This window comes from Topomyia yanbarensis, chromosome 2 (genome assembly GCF_030247195.1).
Source record: "Topomyia yanbarensis strain Yona2022 chromosome 2, ASM3024719v1, whole genome shotgun sequence".
Taxonomy (NCBI): domain Eukaryota; kingdom Metazoa; phylum Arthropoda; class Insecta; order Diptera; family Culicidae; genus Topomyia; species Topomyia yanbarensis.
This window is the reverse complement of record NC_080671.1, coordinates 394,535,228-394,552,009: the sequence shown is the minus strand read 5'-3', so window position 1 is coordinate 394,552,009 and position 16,782 is coordinate 394,535,228. Positions and strand designations below refer to the sequence as shown.

The following is a 16,782-nucleotide window of genomic DNA, read 5'->3' as shown; positions in this document are numbered from 1 at the left end:
CGCGTGACCTTCACACAGTAGAGCTGATATAGCTCGTCTAAACAAAGCCGTCTTTCAGGCAAGAAAAATGTTTAATAACGCACTTCACTGCACTACTTTAACTGATATCGCAGGTAACAATTATCACTCGCGGGACTGTTTATTAGTAATGCTTTACTGCAGCCTCTGCCACAGCAAGCACCTTCGTACCACCGAAAAAACTAAACCACACCGGAGAGAACAAAAAGCACTTGTTTCCCGGTACAAAGTTGGGTTACGAATGAAAAAAAAAAAAAAATTATTATCACTTACATTGTCAGGACTCAGAAAAAGGTTTTACAATATTTTAAAAATTATTATCCTTCCATTGTCAGGACTTAGATTCGTTTAATTCGTTGTCGCACGCTAGTTTCCATAATCGGATTGCATGAATGCGCGGTCGTTTCGCTTCACGTTTCTGGTAATTTAATTGAATATTGAAGACACGGACTGGCGAAAACTATTGATTTTCATTCAATGACTATGCATATCAGAAGCTATGGTATACAACCTGCGACTGTAAACACAATCGGTGGATTTTCCACCAAGAAACGCAGCGTCATTGTCACTTTATTGTAAGATGTAGCTTCGCTAGCACGTGGAAAGCAGGCTGTTTTCTTATCGCAGCACCAAGGCAAGGACACCTTGACCTTTATCTGCCCGTGCAAGTATGTCAGTCACTACTGTATCCTATCCGTACATCAGCGAATTTTACTCCCACAGTTTGTCGTCTCCCGAAGAAAGGATTTGCCGGTATGCATGGTTGCTGCCATCTCATGATGATAAAGAAGCTTGTTCAAAATTGCTGACAAAGAAATTTCACCCGTTCGTTGCATCGGTTTGCTAGGGTTGGATTTGACGGGTAGATCAAAAACATTTCTAGCACTCTAGGATTAAGTAGGGGTAGTTCAAATTAATTTGAATCAGTTGTATTCTTCGAAGGAAGAATCAGAAAAGTTAGAAAACGGTTGAGATTTGACCATATTAATAGTAGAAGAACTCATTCATCAATAATCGATGAGATGCCCACCTCTTGAAATGTTTTTAACGAGGAACCAAACACCCTGTATAGTATACATACACTATACACAGATAAGCATGACATCGCGTTTTTTCCCACGGAACGGAAATCCCCACTTTGCGTCTGACTATAACATAGCGTGCTTACACGCTCATCCGTAATGTTCCGAAAATGCTAGTACACATTACCGTCAAGTTAGACGGCAGGCAATTGACCTAATTTGCTGTGGGGCGGTAAATTCCCGGAAGCAATCGATTTCCTTCAGCACCCCACTAGAGGCATCCATAAGATAAAGGTGACGGGTGACAGCAGTAGTGGAATGGCAGCTTTGCATACAATAAACCACCCATAATGTGTTTCCCATCCCACATGACTGGTGGTGGGAAGCTTTTGAAGCTCTTGTGGTTGTCGTCGTCGTACATATAGCTTGAAGCGGTTTCTCTCGAAAAGCGAAAAACAAAAATACCCCGAAGATATGCAACAGTTGCGGTCAAACGGTTCAACGCCAGTCAGTCAGTCGCCGTTTGCTGTTTTGATGTTTATCAACTCACACTACACCTTCAAAACGGTTGCATTCTGTGCAGTTGACTGTTGCATTGCGCAGCATGTAAATAGTAAATGATGGCTCTTTGACCATTCCTTTTTGCGTGTTCATCAAAGCTGAATAGGCGTGAACATAAAAGTGAAACTTCCTTGGTGTTTGATAGAAAACGTCCTCGGCGAAAAACATCTCTGGTTCTACGCCTACGCCGGCGGTGGTGGTATCAGCGAAGTAAATATTTTTCGTTTTAATGTATGAAATCCTATCGCTCGCCCACCCGCTCATTTCGTGTGATTCTCTATCTGACAACAGTCACTTGAGTGGAAATGGGTTATGCCAGCGCGAGAGGAAAAAGAAGTTAGATAATTTGCGTTGTAAGATAACAGAGGTTAGAAAACCGAGAGATTCACCTTCAAATAAGCGCGTGTGATGAAGCTTTTCGCGCGAAAAATCTAAAATTTGGTGAACATGAGACGCGAATTGTTTTGATACAGGGAGACCTGGATTTGTCTGGGCTATGGCTGTAACGGTCAAATTTCTGATAAATCGGACAGAACTATTGATAAAAAGCCCTGTCTCTCCCTGCAACCAGCGTCACACAAAATAGGACTATTGCGGTATTAAGATTTCTGTTAGCACCCCCAGCCATGATAATTCAATGTACAGCTGGCGTGATTCTGATTATGATATAGAGTTGGTGTATAGGAGACTTTATAATCGCGTGGGAGCGACCGTTTATACGTTCGCTTAGGGCTATCACGATGAGTTAAACACCGAGTCGTATTAATGTTTCCTAGATCGCAGGCGTAGATGAAACGTTGTTGATCGCGAATGCCTGCTCGCGCTAGTGACCAGGTTTGTATTATCGCGTATGTCTCGAACGTTTATATGTTCCCATCATCGATTGCGTGAGCATTTGTATATTTGTATACGTGTATGTCATCCGTGATGAAGCCCCAATGAGGCTTATCTTACTTTGTAAACGGTTTTGAGCGTGAATATTTGGATAAACAGGTTGTCAAAAGAGGGAAACTTTTGGTGAGACATTGCTCGTTTTTTAGGAAATATTTTATTGTTTTGTGATCTTGATCTCCATTTAGCGCCTGGACGCCCGCAAAACTACCACCAATGATGATATTATAAACATAACAGATCGCCCGTGATTGCTACTCAGTTATTTGCCAGAACTAATTGCGATTGCAAAATGATCATTTGAAACACACTCGGAAATAATCGGCCGCGTTCGGCTGTAGATCGGTTAGGGAAGGAAGGGATGTTACTTCGATACGTTTTGTCGATAGACACCAGGGACTTCTCTGCATCTTCACATGTATCATGAGATGAGGGAATTTGTTAGGATAGCTGTCAATTGTGTTATTTCTCTAGGCAGCCGGCTTCCGATAACTTCTTTAAAGATTTAAAGTTTGTTTTGTAATTTCTTAACCAAGGGCTAATACATTATTCATTTATGCCATTATTGATATTCAAACAGATATAAAAAACGGCAACCTCTCGGTCCTAAAAAAAGGAATTATTGTAGATAAAGTTAACAAAATTAAGGAGGGAAACAACGTACAGGGGAATCTACAATAATAAATGAATTGAGACAACAGCCAGTGTTTCACATTAAAGGTACCAATGGTAACAAAGTAGTGATGATGAATTTGGAGCTATCCCATCCTGTCATGACACAAACAGAAATACATCCGCTCTATATAGAGGGCAGAGAATGGATCCTCTACAGGATATAATAATACCGGTGGATACAAATTTCAAAGAGAATGAATCCTAGAAGGAAATCTCTCTGGTCTCAAGTTTTACACAGAATAAAAAGAAGATCCTAAAAATTCACAAACCAGATAATGAAATTATTCCTCCTGTAGGTGTACCAACTCAAAAACTTGTAAAATGGATCGTAAATGAATTTCAAAATACAGCAAAAAAAATCTCAGTCGCTCAGTCAGCAGTACACAAGCACTCTCACTTTCACTTCAGACTTCAGGTGACATCAAAGATAATGAAATAATGGTCTCTTGATTTCTATTTTGCAGGTAGTTCAGCGGGAGCTGAAGAGCTTGATTATCGGAAGTACTCTCTGTCAGAATCACTCACTACAATTGTAAACGAGACGGAAAATATCACCCGCTAAAACACTGCGTACGACCAATACAGCTTGCTGTGATTTTGATTGTGATATAGAGTTGGTGCATAGGAGACTTTATGATCGCGTGGGTACGAACGTTTATACGTTCACGCTTGAGATATAAATTCGAAAGGGCTAACACGTTGAACTAATCACCGGATCGTATTAATGTTTCCTAGATCGCGGGCGTAGATTTACGTTGATGATCGCGATTGCCTGCTCGCGCTAGTGACTAGGTTTGTATTATCGCGAACATCTCGAGCGTTTATATGTTACACCAAGAAACTTGTTATCTAGCGTATATGAGTTTGCTTTTTTTATCATGATCCATCTAAACGCATGTATGTAATCTTCTAGGTACGAGGGTGGGAGTTTACGGTCGAGAATAATTCGTTAGGGACCATCCAGCATTTTTTGAGTGATTTTTAACACCCCCTCCTCCATCGTAGCATTTCATCACAAACCTTTAAATACCCCCGCCCCACTGTAGCTTGACGGTAACTCTACCCCCTCCCTTGTCACGCCAAACAATAAAAAATATAAAAACCTATGTTAGATGAAACGGGTAAGATTGTCGTGACGTCAGGTCAAGCCCTATTCCTCCTTTAATTAGTTACGTAGCATGACATGAGCCCCTACCCCTTGTCGTAACACATCATCACAAAATACAAAACTCACCCCTCCCCCATATAATGCTACGTCATTTATGGATGCTCCCTTATGGCGCGGGAAGGACTATTTGTATGTTCGCCCTTAAGACCGCGTTTATAGAATTTCAAGTGATAAAACGCGTTTATAAATTTGTAAGTGGGAGATCGCGGACGCAGGCTTAGTTTCGAGTGCGTGGTACAGATGCTGGAAGAGAGTGAGTTCTTCCATACCACTAGAGCATCCGGCTATGTTCCTGAGCAAATTCTCATTAGTTCAGATACCATACAACTCCTTAAAAAAGACTATAGGTAAGGTCCGAGGTCTAAATGACCCAAAAACACAAAAATACGGTTTTTTAATGGGATCTAACGGATCATGGTAATGGTGTTGTCATGGATTCATCTCATTTCAAAAAAACTATCAAAACACCCTGAAATTTGTTGCCTCGTATATAGATACCTTTAGGTTGAGATTAGTCAAACTGAACGCATGGAACTAGGACTCTAGGACCTACCGTTTCCGAACGTGACCGATTTATGGTCGCGTAGGAACGGACGTTTGTATAATAGCGCTTAAGGCCGTATTTATAAATTTGTAAGTGCTAACACATTGCCTTGTTCGCCGGGACGTTTTTTTGTGATTGCAAGATCGTGGGCGTAACTATGCCCAAATGTTGTATTACCGCGGAAGACTCGAGCGTTTAAATGTAATTGTGCGTGTTTATTTTTATCCGTTTCATTTTTTTTATTCACCGTGTGATCGTTTGCAAAATCCCGTATACTTTTAAGAGTTCGTGCGAGTGTGTATATGTGTAATGGGAATCAAGAGAAATACATTAGATATTGCGACGGCCAAGCACAGAGCAGCAATAGGATAATAGAAATGAAATGCAAGGAAGGCAGAAATACAGCATTGGACAAAAATGCACTACTGAAACTTCTGCAAAGTCGCGCTGTTATTTTTAACATGACTGTTCAATTAAAGCTGGAAGCTCCGATTCGCCTTCTTCCTTATTGTCTATAAAGGAAGACCCAAAAATTGCGTTAATTCCGGATTCCGTGAAAAAACCATGAAACCAGGTAATTCTAAAAATTTGATTTTTTCGGAATGTTGAGTAGATGCCAAATAAACGTCAAAATGGCGAATACCGGTTTGGAGAATTTCTCTAGAACCCCATCAATATGGGTATTTTTATAACTATTTTTATGAAATCCGGGACAGCAACTTCTGGTTTCACATATTTCTCTAAAATCTAATCAATGTTGGTATTTTTGGAACGAGTAGCGAGTAGACACCAATTATCGATGTTTGTCACCATGTCCAAAACCCAAACGACGACTTTCGGTTTAGCGGATTTTTCAAGAAACCAATCAAAGCGAGTATTTTTGAAACGGGCTTGACTAATACTTGCCAAATATCGATGTCGGAAGCTATTTTGTAGACCAAGATGGCGACTTCAGATTTAGCGTTCCATTTTTTCCACTTTATCAAAAATCTGATGGATTTGGACGACAAGACACACGAATGATGTCGGAATCGCATACGACACCCGGTTTTGCACCCGGTTCAGTTTACGTTCGAAGCCAAAGGGGCCGGCCATCGAACAAAAACAGTTTACTTCCAACGTCAAAGAGGTGGAGCTAGTCTGGCTCGCTTGTAAGCGAATTGTATGAACCAATCATGGTGCAGATAATAACTGCTTTAATAAAATCCATTATTTTCGTTATTTTCAGTAATTGTACATTCTACAGAATTAGTTACAAAATTGTTAAACATTTTTCGGATCAGCGCAAAAATCTAATGTTTTTATTCAGAACAACAACAGATATTCACATTCAAAAACTCAGGTTAAATTCCGGCCGAAAACTTTGAAATGATGCCCCTATATTGAAACGTTAGAAGTATTCTGCTTCAAAAGTTTTCAAATTAAGCAATTTGAAAACTCTTAAAACGATAGGGTTTACTTGACCGACCGTTCATACGAGAATCATCGGTTGGCCACCAGGAGGCAGCACCCGTCACAAATAATGGTTTGGGCCGCTGTAACCGCTGATGGGCGCTCTCGAACTATTTTCATCGAGCCTGGCGGTAAATCAAATGCGAAACATTATCGGAAGGGTGTTCTGAAGGCTGCTTTGAAGCCGTTGGGGCAGAAAAATATTTCGGTCGCAGACCATGGACGTTTCACCATGACTTGGCACCATCTCACAAAGCGCGAGTGAACCAAGAATGGCTGAAAACAAAAGGTTCCGAACTTTATTACGATCACACAATGGCTCTCGTACTTACCGGACACGAATGTAACGAATTATTCTCTCTGGGCCATTTTGGAGAGCAAGGTTCGAAGTAACAAATACACCAGCCTCGAGACGCTGAAGAAAGCCACGGTCCAAGAGTGGACCAAAATACATTCGGACACATTTTGTACTTTGAAGTAAATAAAAATAATATTCCAGACAGAATTTATGACTCTTTTAATTGGTAGTAGGCGTTTACATTGTTTTGTTTAGTATTGTTCTTAATTTCTGTAATGTAAGCAGTATAATGTTACGGATGTGATGAAACTGGATAAAGTCGACTTCCAACTACGAAAGAGGCAAACTCTCGTTTTTATAAACATTCCATTTCGTTAACAGATGGCCTAATATTGGTGAGCCTTGAAATTAAGGGGGCACTCATTCAAGACATCTCAAAAAATCGTTTTTTTTTGTTTTTATCGAAAAATATATGAATTGTTCGAGGAAGTCGAGGGTCTGCTCTACGAACCTGGCGGAACTGATTAAAGTATCCCTGCAGTAAGTTTCTTTTTTCTTAACCGAAAAGTTAAAACGGCGTTTTCTAAAATCTGTGTTTAGATTTTTTCTGCGAAAAGAGATATTCTACTAATCGTCCTAGAGATTCATTCATTTTCAATCCTCGTGTTTTTGCTGCAGAGATAAAATAACGGTTCTTTGTTATATAGTCTCTTTTTGTGCATATTCTTGTAGGGATAGGTTCTTTGATATGGGAGCGATTCCATGAGAAACCGGCCGACCACAAAATATGACCATCATCGATTCGAAAGAAACTTTGAATTTGTGTTCGGTTTATGAATCTCCATGATTTTCTTTGACAATTGCAATAATTTGATACAAGAGCAATTTTTCAAAAGGACGTAAACATTTCTACATGCATTACTTTCAAATTTGTTTTGTTCGATTACTGTATTTTATACATTAAAACTTTCTAAAAACTAGTTTCTGGGAATGAATATTTATGTGCGAAAAAAATAATACTGAAAAAATATATACTGAAAAAAATGTCATTTTTCACAAAAAGAAAAATTTGTGTTAAAAATTTAAATTGCAAAAAAACCCATTTTTTCTGATTTTTTATACTTTGTGAACAAAAACCTAAAGAGAAAAGAAACATTTCGAATAAAATTGTATGATGGAGAACTTAATTTTTTTTTTCCTAAAAATAACTTTATACATACATGTTTTAAAATTTCATACCAATTGACATAAAAACTGTAATTTTATTACTGAATATAATTCTAAGAATCATTTTAAATCAAAATGCATTTAACAAAAATCTTTCTCTTTTTCGAGATATTTGGAATTTTGTTCCAGCGAAACAGTTAATTCGTGTGACTATGCCTTAATTAAAAGTTATTCGCGTTACCCCATCATAAAATGTCAAAAATCTACTTTAAAAAAAAGTAAAAGAAACTATTTCAATGTATTTGGATCATGGAGAAGCTTTCTATAAAAAAGTTTTCTTAACAACAACTTTTGACATATTTTTATAATTCATTTCAGTCAAAAACGCAATTTTATTTTTGAATATGATTCTAAACGCCATTTTAAATCAAAATGTTAATTACAAAAAATTTCTGGAATGTTGTGGTTCTCGAGATATTTTAAATTGTTTTAACAACAGAATTCTTCTGTTTTATTACGACCTTTTCAGAAGTTATTCGCGTTTATATTAAATACTTATATTAAATTCAGTCGCAGAGTCAGTTCCTTCCGTTACAACAAATACCTTTTCTATAACTAGCAAACGAGAATCTAATGAAGATGTTTGAATAATTTTAGTTGTTCAACAGTATGTGAAAATCCGAACTTCCACAAATACCGCAAAAACGACTTTAATATTATCTGTTATATGCACCTAAAATGACTGCATTCGAATTAACAGTATAAAGCCTATTTTACTTCACTTTGATTGTGTATCTGCCATTACCCACCTTTTTTCGTCACAAAATGAATAGGAACATACTTTTTCGTAGTTCTCCTGACTTCACCAGTGAAGGTAGCTGCTAGTATGATACATCTATCCTAAGTCCGGGCCCCTAAAATCCTAGGGCTATTGGCTCTAACCTAGTGTACCCATACGTCAAGACGGTACTGCTTACACCGGAACCGTTTCTCATAGCCCCGAAGCCAAAACAAAAACCATACTCGCGCTGACTCGACTGTACCTAGTCTCTAACCTTTCGCCGTCAAAGCGTCACGCGGTAATCATAACAAAGGAAGCACTATCGCTGGCGTACACAACACGTCAGTGGAATCTTGAAGGAAACAAAAATATGGTAACGATCGCGCGAGAAAGCAGCTAAATTTTATTGCCCTATACAACATACACTGACACGCCCGTCACGATGGGCAGAGAGAAGTTACAAAACACAAGGTTAATCGTACGATTAGCTGTTACATCACCTACTTCGGGGCGCAAGTGTTTGTGTGTGTGCGCGTGTTAGCTAGCGCACAATGGATCAGTAGCTGTACAGTTCGGCGGTAGGATGGGGATCATAACGATTGGCAAAGATGTGCTCTTGCTGTGCCCGCCGCGGTTTGCAAGTGTTTTTGCTTCGAGAGGGCATGCCAACGTTGTATTTGAATGCCAAAAATAAGTGGAAGGAGGCGCGGTCTTGCCGTTGGATCTCTAGAGCTCAGAGAAACCATTGAGTACATTACATTGAGCGTGTTTGCCGTTATCACTTTATTCTTATTCGGCATATTAGGTGGAAGATTATCAGTTTAATGGAAAATCGTACGGTTTGATTGCGCTGTGCACTGGACGGCGGCGACAGCGAGTGCAGAAGCTGTGTGGAAAAATGAAAGAAAATGTAATTATCGTACAATTTAGTTTTCTGACAAATTAAAGTACATTGCCCGCATCGAGAGCATCGTAAACAAACACCAGCATTCACCACGAAATCGCTGCTATATACACATTCATCACGTCAATCAGAGACACACAGAGCAGGGCTGGTACACAAAGATGTCCATTATGGATGGTTGGATAGTATGGAGAAGCTTATAGTTGTAGAGTATTAACGAAGAAAGACGCGATTTTTCTTACTTGGTGGTATATAGTGAATTATAACTCCGCTGGCCTTTATCGGTACGATCTTCCGTTGGTGCACTGAACCGAGAGCGGCGAACGGACGGATGGATGGTCGGTCGGACGCGGACGGGCGCGGGTGCAACAGGTGGGAAGGTGTTGTAGACGGGAGTGTTGTTAGGGATCAATCGGGAGCGCGCATTGTCCGTTGGTAGATAGAGAGAGAGGGGAATAGGGGAAAAAGTAAAAAGTTGTGAGTTTTAATGTGGTTGGTTTTTCGAAGGGGGTTTCTTTTGAATATAACACGAAAACGTCATGCTCCAATTGCAGTATGAGAGAGTACGAAGATCATAGCAAACTAGGTTAAAACTGCATGCACAAAGCGATGGTGGTGGACATGATGAATGTGACTTGAGGGAGAATTAATACACAGTTGGGTGTTTCTTTCGAAAGGAAATCAATCGCAACATTATCTGTCATTTAATGATATTTTCGTTTTTAACAGTGTAATACTCTAACCCTTTTTTGCCCTACACCGGTGTAGCACCAAGTAAAAACGAAAATACTATGAGATCAGCTGTCCAAAAATTATTGAATACACTATAGGACAGCTAATCTTATAGTTTTTGTTTTAAATGGTGCTTGGTAAATAATCAGTTCGCCTCGATTCATTATCACTGAAAGGACCCTGAGCCAATTAAACAACGTTTTTGGAATAATGAAGAGCAATCGTTGGAAAAATATATGGATTTAAAATCAATTTGGAACATTGAGATTAAAGTATTTTTAATCTTTTCGAACATTTCAGGAATTATTTCAAGTTTTAAGCCCTTGTCTGACAAACGTTAAGGTGCTCGTGTCATAGGACAACCCTTTTATGGGTCAAATCTCGAACAGGAAGTCATGTAAACTAAGAATCGACGGAAAAATCTGTTGAAACAGATGGTAGTTTTGTAGTAATTTATTCATTATCAAGAAAATTTTTTGAGCTCACGGTTTGTAGCAACACTTCGTACTTTGTACTTGGGAAAAGTTGAATATTCACAATTGAACGAAGCTGGGTTTTCAATTTTAGAAGTAGAAACTTGTGAATCAATGCTTCTTATGGTTTCGAACTTTGAGATCCTGATTTACATTGATTCTAGTGTCTGAATTTGCATATTCCGAGCAGCTAATCGGGTCCAGACAGCTTGAGGCTCGAATTCAGAATCGAAGATTCGAATTCTAACCGTTGATTTCTGATATATACAATCTTTTCCCGATATAGGGTTATAAGTACCGTGACGTTGATTGCACTTTTACCGCCTCCGGAGATATTCACCTTAGAAATGCTGAATTTTAGGCATAAAATCGTCAATATCTCTGGTTATATAAAAGGTAATCAGTTGGTTGTTGGAAGGGCGCATATTGCGAGTAATTTGTTCCGAAGATACTGAATATATAGTACTTACGGTTTATAAGTACTGGATCGACGAAAAAATTGATATGTGGCCCTTGCTGCACTGGGTAAATAATTTGTACCTCCGGCTCATCATCGCCGAAAGGATTCTTGACCCATTTAAGAATGGTTTAGGTATAAAAAAAATCTATATGGCATTATCGGAAAAAGATTTCTAAATCCATTTAGGTGTTTGAAACTGAGGATAGTTCAACCCAATACATATTTGGTTGAACCTTTTCGAACAATACAGGAAATGCTTCAAGTTGTAAGCCCTCGTCTGACAGACGTTAGACGTCTCGAAGTCAGAATCTAAGATTCAAATTCTGACCGTAGATTTCTGATTGCTAGTACCGACCCTTTTGGGCCCGTAGATTTTTCTTTTCCAAAAAAGGTGATTGATGATGATATTATTGTGTCCTTTACATCTATTTTAGTCAATAAAATAGCTTTTGATAACTTGTAAATTGCCTACGAAATTTTGAAATTCCGGAAGCATTGATCTTTTTCAAGTATGCTTAATAATAATTGAGGTATAGACCAGATAGACGCGTCCAATTTTAAATTTTTCATTTTTCTAAATATACAGGCATTTACCGGCATGTGCGAAGTGTTGCTATAAATCGTGAGATCAACAAATTTTCTTGATAAATAAATGCAACAACAATGTAATCCAATGAAATTATTGCGTTATGGTTATCAACTTTGGAACACGGAACAGCCAAATTTCCAAAAACAATTTATTAGTTCAATAAATACTTGATAACTAAGGCATTATTATCGAGAAATTTTCAAGACATAAAAACAATCTACTGCAATCAAATCCAATACACAGCCTACAATATTATCAACTAAAAATTGCTAGACCCGCTGTGGATTGACATTGAATGTGAGATCAGGCAACTTAGTGAGCTGAGAATTTTCAAAAAAGGTAATTAATAATTTTACTACGACATAGGAACACCCAAAACACCCGAGTGTGATTATGGATGCCTTTTGAACTTCAGTAACTACGTCGAATATGTATGCGAGGAGGCGGTCAAAGTAATTCACGTTTTAGCTAGTATTGTCCCGAACAATCATGGGTCAAGCTGGAGCAAGTGCCATATTTTGGTTAGTGTGTGCTCGGCGATACTGAGGTACGGAGGATCTGTCTGAATTGCAGTGCCGAAGATATAGTGGAATCGAGTGAAGCGGGACTGTACGATCAGACTCATGGTTATAGTACGAATCTACATATAAACAATGCAGAAAACCGACCAACATTTGTACAATCTGAAAGGAAGGATGTGCTAGATCTAACTTTCTGCTCCGACTTTATTACGCATCAGTTGGCTAAACGACTCACATCGAACAAGCTCAAACCTGCGGTATCGAGAGCAAATCTTTTTTAACTATTTAATTACTTCATTTGTCTAACATATCATAATTTCAAGTCAACAAAACAATTTCTTTACAATAATGGCGAACCTCTTCGGACGCAGTTAGCATTGTGGCGGAAATTATCTCTATCGACATCGTCATACTGGCTAGTAGCAAATGCTAAAGAAGGAAGGAAAACCCGAGAAATACAACAAAATACTGAGAGCTGACTAGATGTCGAGTGGTAGCAGAAATGGGATAAGGTGGACAAAGGTTCTCTTGATTTGGGTTGACAGAACCAAGGTGCTTAGAGTTCTAAGGTGATTCGTCTTTGCCAGTAACTAGGTGAGGAGTGAGGTAAGCGTGCAGCAGAGTGCGGGGAAGAAAAATGACAGCGAACAACTTTGTTTACCCACTGAAATCCAAGCAAACATATGGAGAGAGCTAGTAAACAATGTTATTAGCTGTCTAAAACCAACATGGCTGATCGGCGTTTTTGAGGATCGTATCACCTGAGAATAAAAACTTCTTGGACAGAACACTTAGAGATGTAACCTACTGCCAGGGGCTGTTCCTGTTTGGATATGGTTGACCTACATCGATTAGTACACGTGTTGTCACTCTTCTTTTCAAGGTATATTTTCTATCCCTGGAAATCAGCCGTGTGGCATCCGGCGGGTTAAAGTATCTCCGCTGCGTGGTTTCTGCTTCGATAGCATAGAAGGCGGCAGAAAAAGAAGTCCCTAAGTTGAGATTCCGCTCCGTACCGAAGACTGATCGGTTGGAAGAATTAAACTATGTCGTCTGCGAACAGATTTGTGGTTGCAATGAATCATTACCTTCTGATGAAATGGACAGAAATGTGATTCCTTTCATAATCGGCATTGTTTCAAATCCACATCACATACTTTAGGGCAGCGCAGATATCAATTTGAGAGGCATCGAATTGATGAAATATATAGTCACTGTAGAAAATTGTCCAACATTTGTTCGATCTGACAGGAAGGAGGTGTTAGATGTGCCCGTCTGCTCAGACAGTATTAAGTAGGGAAACCCGGGGCTATTTGGACCTACCTAAGCAAATCGCCCTTTTGGGTGGATAGATGTGAAAAAAGTTACCGGTCAAAAGTCCTAATTGTTAGTTTGAAACCTCAGCTACATTTTGGTGCCATAAAAGGTTCATTTGCACCATTGAATGGCAGCGCTAGGCGACGATTTGCAAACCTCTACGTTTTTCCATCCTTTTACAATGTAAGGGTAATTCGGATCTCCCTACAGGGCAATTCAGACCGCCATTTTGATTTTTTTACAATGGAATTATGTTTACCTATGAGTTACAAGAGATACTCCTTAAGAGGCAAAAAAAATAAATTGCTTTACAAAAACTTAATCTGGTATGTCACAGCTGTCGATTGGCGGCCCATGTATTTTCTTTGCTGTGGCGTGTGCAATGGTGTGCGTAGCCGCAAGCCGCTCAACTGTGGTTGACGGAACAGGGGGCCCGAATAGCCCCGTACGCTCATATCGCACAAAAGTGGTGAGCGTCTCGAAAATATCTCTGTTTTCACCCAAACAAAAATCATTCCATAAAATGGGAGCCTCAAGCTTTCCAAAACACTTACCTTTTATTTTTTCCCTTTTATTTGTTGCTTTAATCACGGTTTTTCCATTATAATGATTTTTGTTTTGAGAATGTCAAAACAACAAAACACGTTGCATCTCTTTTCTACAAATAACAAGGAATCAACTTCAGCTCTCAAAGTTAATGTTTCAGTATTGCGAGTCCACGAATTTGTGCGATAGTCAGAAAGTCTTGCTATTTTCTGAGAAATCGAGGGGGTCCGAATTACTCCCACTGTCTTAATAGCCCCGGGTTCCCCTATGACGTTGACAGTTCGTACCCATCGATCTTTTGAGCGTTTCACACGATATTTTCACATATCGTCATCCCATATCTACCGACCGGTTTCGTGGATATTTTCGAACGATTAAATTTCCATGTGACTTGGATGATGTCGTGGGCAAAGCAAACTCACTCAAAGTAGCAGCATACCAAGACGCTTGTTCGCTTCGAGTTATGCGTGCTGCTTGAGAAACCCCTTGGTGGAATGCCAAACTTGCTAGACTCGAAAAGTTATGTAGAATAACTTGGAATTGCAGACACGGAGACGGGTCGAAACCATTGAAGTCGACTCGCAAATATGTACGGCAGTCAGAAAGTCTTACGATCTTAATAACCCCGGATTCCCCTACTTTTATATCACGAAGTGGGTACACGCAATGCTTAGAAACCGATATCTGTGTTCACCATTATGACAAGTATTAGGAAGCTGAGGGTCTTCGGGTGTCCTCAAGGTGGTGTATTGTCACCACTTTTATGGAACCTTATCGCCGATGGCTTGTTGAGGAAACTTAACGTGCTTGCATTTCCGAGCAATGGTTTCGCCGATGATTATCATATAATGATCACCAGTATTTGTATTAACTCATTTTTGATTTGATACAGCAAAAATTATCTGTTGTTGAGTAATGGTGTCAACATGTTGGATTCTGAGTCAATCCAAATAAAACATCGATGGTGATTTTCAAGCAACGAAGGATTACAACAGGAGCTCGTCCGTTGCAGGTCTTTACTCAGAAAGTATGGTCGCATATCATGTTAAGCCCTTTGGGCTAACTCTTGAGTCAGAACTCAATTGGTCTGCTCACATCGATTTCAGAATCAGGAGCGCTTGCATGGACTTAAGCTAATGTAGACGATCTTTCGGCAAAACATGCGGACTCAAACCCAAGTATTCAGGGGATCTGGGCTCAAGAACAGTAACTCCAATTAATCGTGCAACAAGACACACAAGATTGAGGCCCCAAATAATTACCTTCGATGGGTATATAACTATATACTCGCTCCCAGTAACCATACAATCGTAGAGCTGCCCAGTTAACAGATGTATGGCGGGAGCAAACCCACCGTTCGAATTAAACAATTTTTGTTTGGATTTTTGGCACTTACATAACTAGCTTTGGTATCTAGCGGTGGTACGTGGTACGATCACTGTCCTGTTCTGTAATCCTGTAATCATGTATTATTCCTGGGAAGTCATCATAGTCCAGGAATACACTAAGAGTTTGTGTATTCGGCCGGAATCCCAAGGGTTGCATGTTCGAATCCTGTCTTTGAGGGGATTTTTTTTACATAATTGCTTTCGCTTAACTCACAATTTCGATCAATTCTCCCCGTTGGATGCCACCAAAAAGCCCTTCAGATTGTTCATTTTCGAGCCTCGCGTTTCTTACTGCAGGATAAGGAACAACGATTCTTTGCTTAGTCGAGTGTATGTAGCCGTCGCTCATAATCTAACTATGAGTTTGACATTAATCCAGTTTAACCAAAACTGAAATCCGCAGATTAAGAATGAACAACATGTGATTGGTATGTTAATCCAAGAATGCTCATCAACATATTTTTCGAAACAAATAAAGATAAGGCCACTCTCTTCTTTGAAGTTTTCATGGCGCCAACAGAACAGACCGTTAATATGATAGGTGCATAACTATCCTTATCGCGTGACCCACTCCAGTGTGCCCATGCGTAAAGACGGTACTGAGTGGGACACAGACCATTTGAACCAGCATGTTCTGATTCCTGATAATATCGGACCCATAATCCGCTTGTTCCGAGTCTTGACTCATACTGTTTTCCATAAAGGATAATAATGACGCACTTTGCATTTTGAACAAAATTCTCAATGGCCTGTGACCCATTCCTCGAAGTAGTAGCGAGGTAAACAACACTCGCAAGAAGCCAACGAACCGCACGGAAAATTAAACTGAAAAACACCTTCATTCTCTTCATTTCTTACACTCTCTACCTCAGCCGAACACAGTCGCTGTTGTTGTTTTTCGTAGCGTTAATGTCGCACCGCACTTGAATCGCGCAGCTAATTTTAAAGTTTGGTTCAACGTAAGCACGTGCCACAACACGCAGCTCGACCCAGTGTAGTCGCTATGAGGGGGTGGTGTTTGCATCGTTAAATAAAGAAAAACAATCGCATGCTCCGTGACAGCTACCGCGAAAACAGATGATTGACATCTCCCCGTCGTAGGAGGGGACCGATTAGATCAGATCGATGTGATTTCGTGAGAAAAACACTATCTTAATAAATGAACTTAAGTTTGAAACTGAATATCTCATCAGTAGTGATGAAGTGTCAATAGATCGAATAAATTATGCAATAGCTCAACCCTCATTAGTGTCCTATATTAACTGCTAAACACGG

At 39.5% G+C, this 16,782-nt stretch overlaps 1 protein-coding gene across 1 annotated transcript in view; it reads right to left on the bottom strand.

The window, feature by feature from the left end:
• Positions 1-9,339: 9,339 nt before the first annotated feature.
• The window catches only part of LOC131684832 (uncharacterized), a 50,101-nt gene continuing 42,658 nt past the window's right edge, over positions 9,340-16,782 (bottom strand). The window contains exons 3-4 of the mRNA XM_058968035.1: positions 9,724-9,786; positions 9,340-9,463 (exon numbers count right to left, since the gene is read on the bottom strand). Of these exons, the coding sequence (XP_058824018.1) occupies positions 9,399-9,463; positions 9,724-9,786 (128 nt within the window). The 3' untranslated portion in view covers positions 9,340-9,398. The remainder of the gene's footprint in view (positions 9,464-9,723; positions 9,787-16,782) is intronic.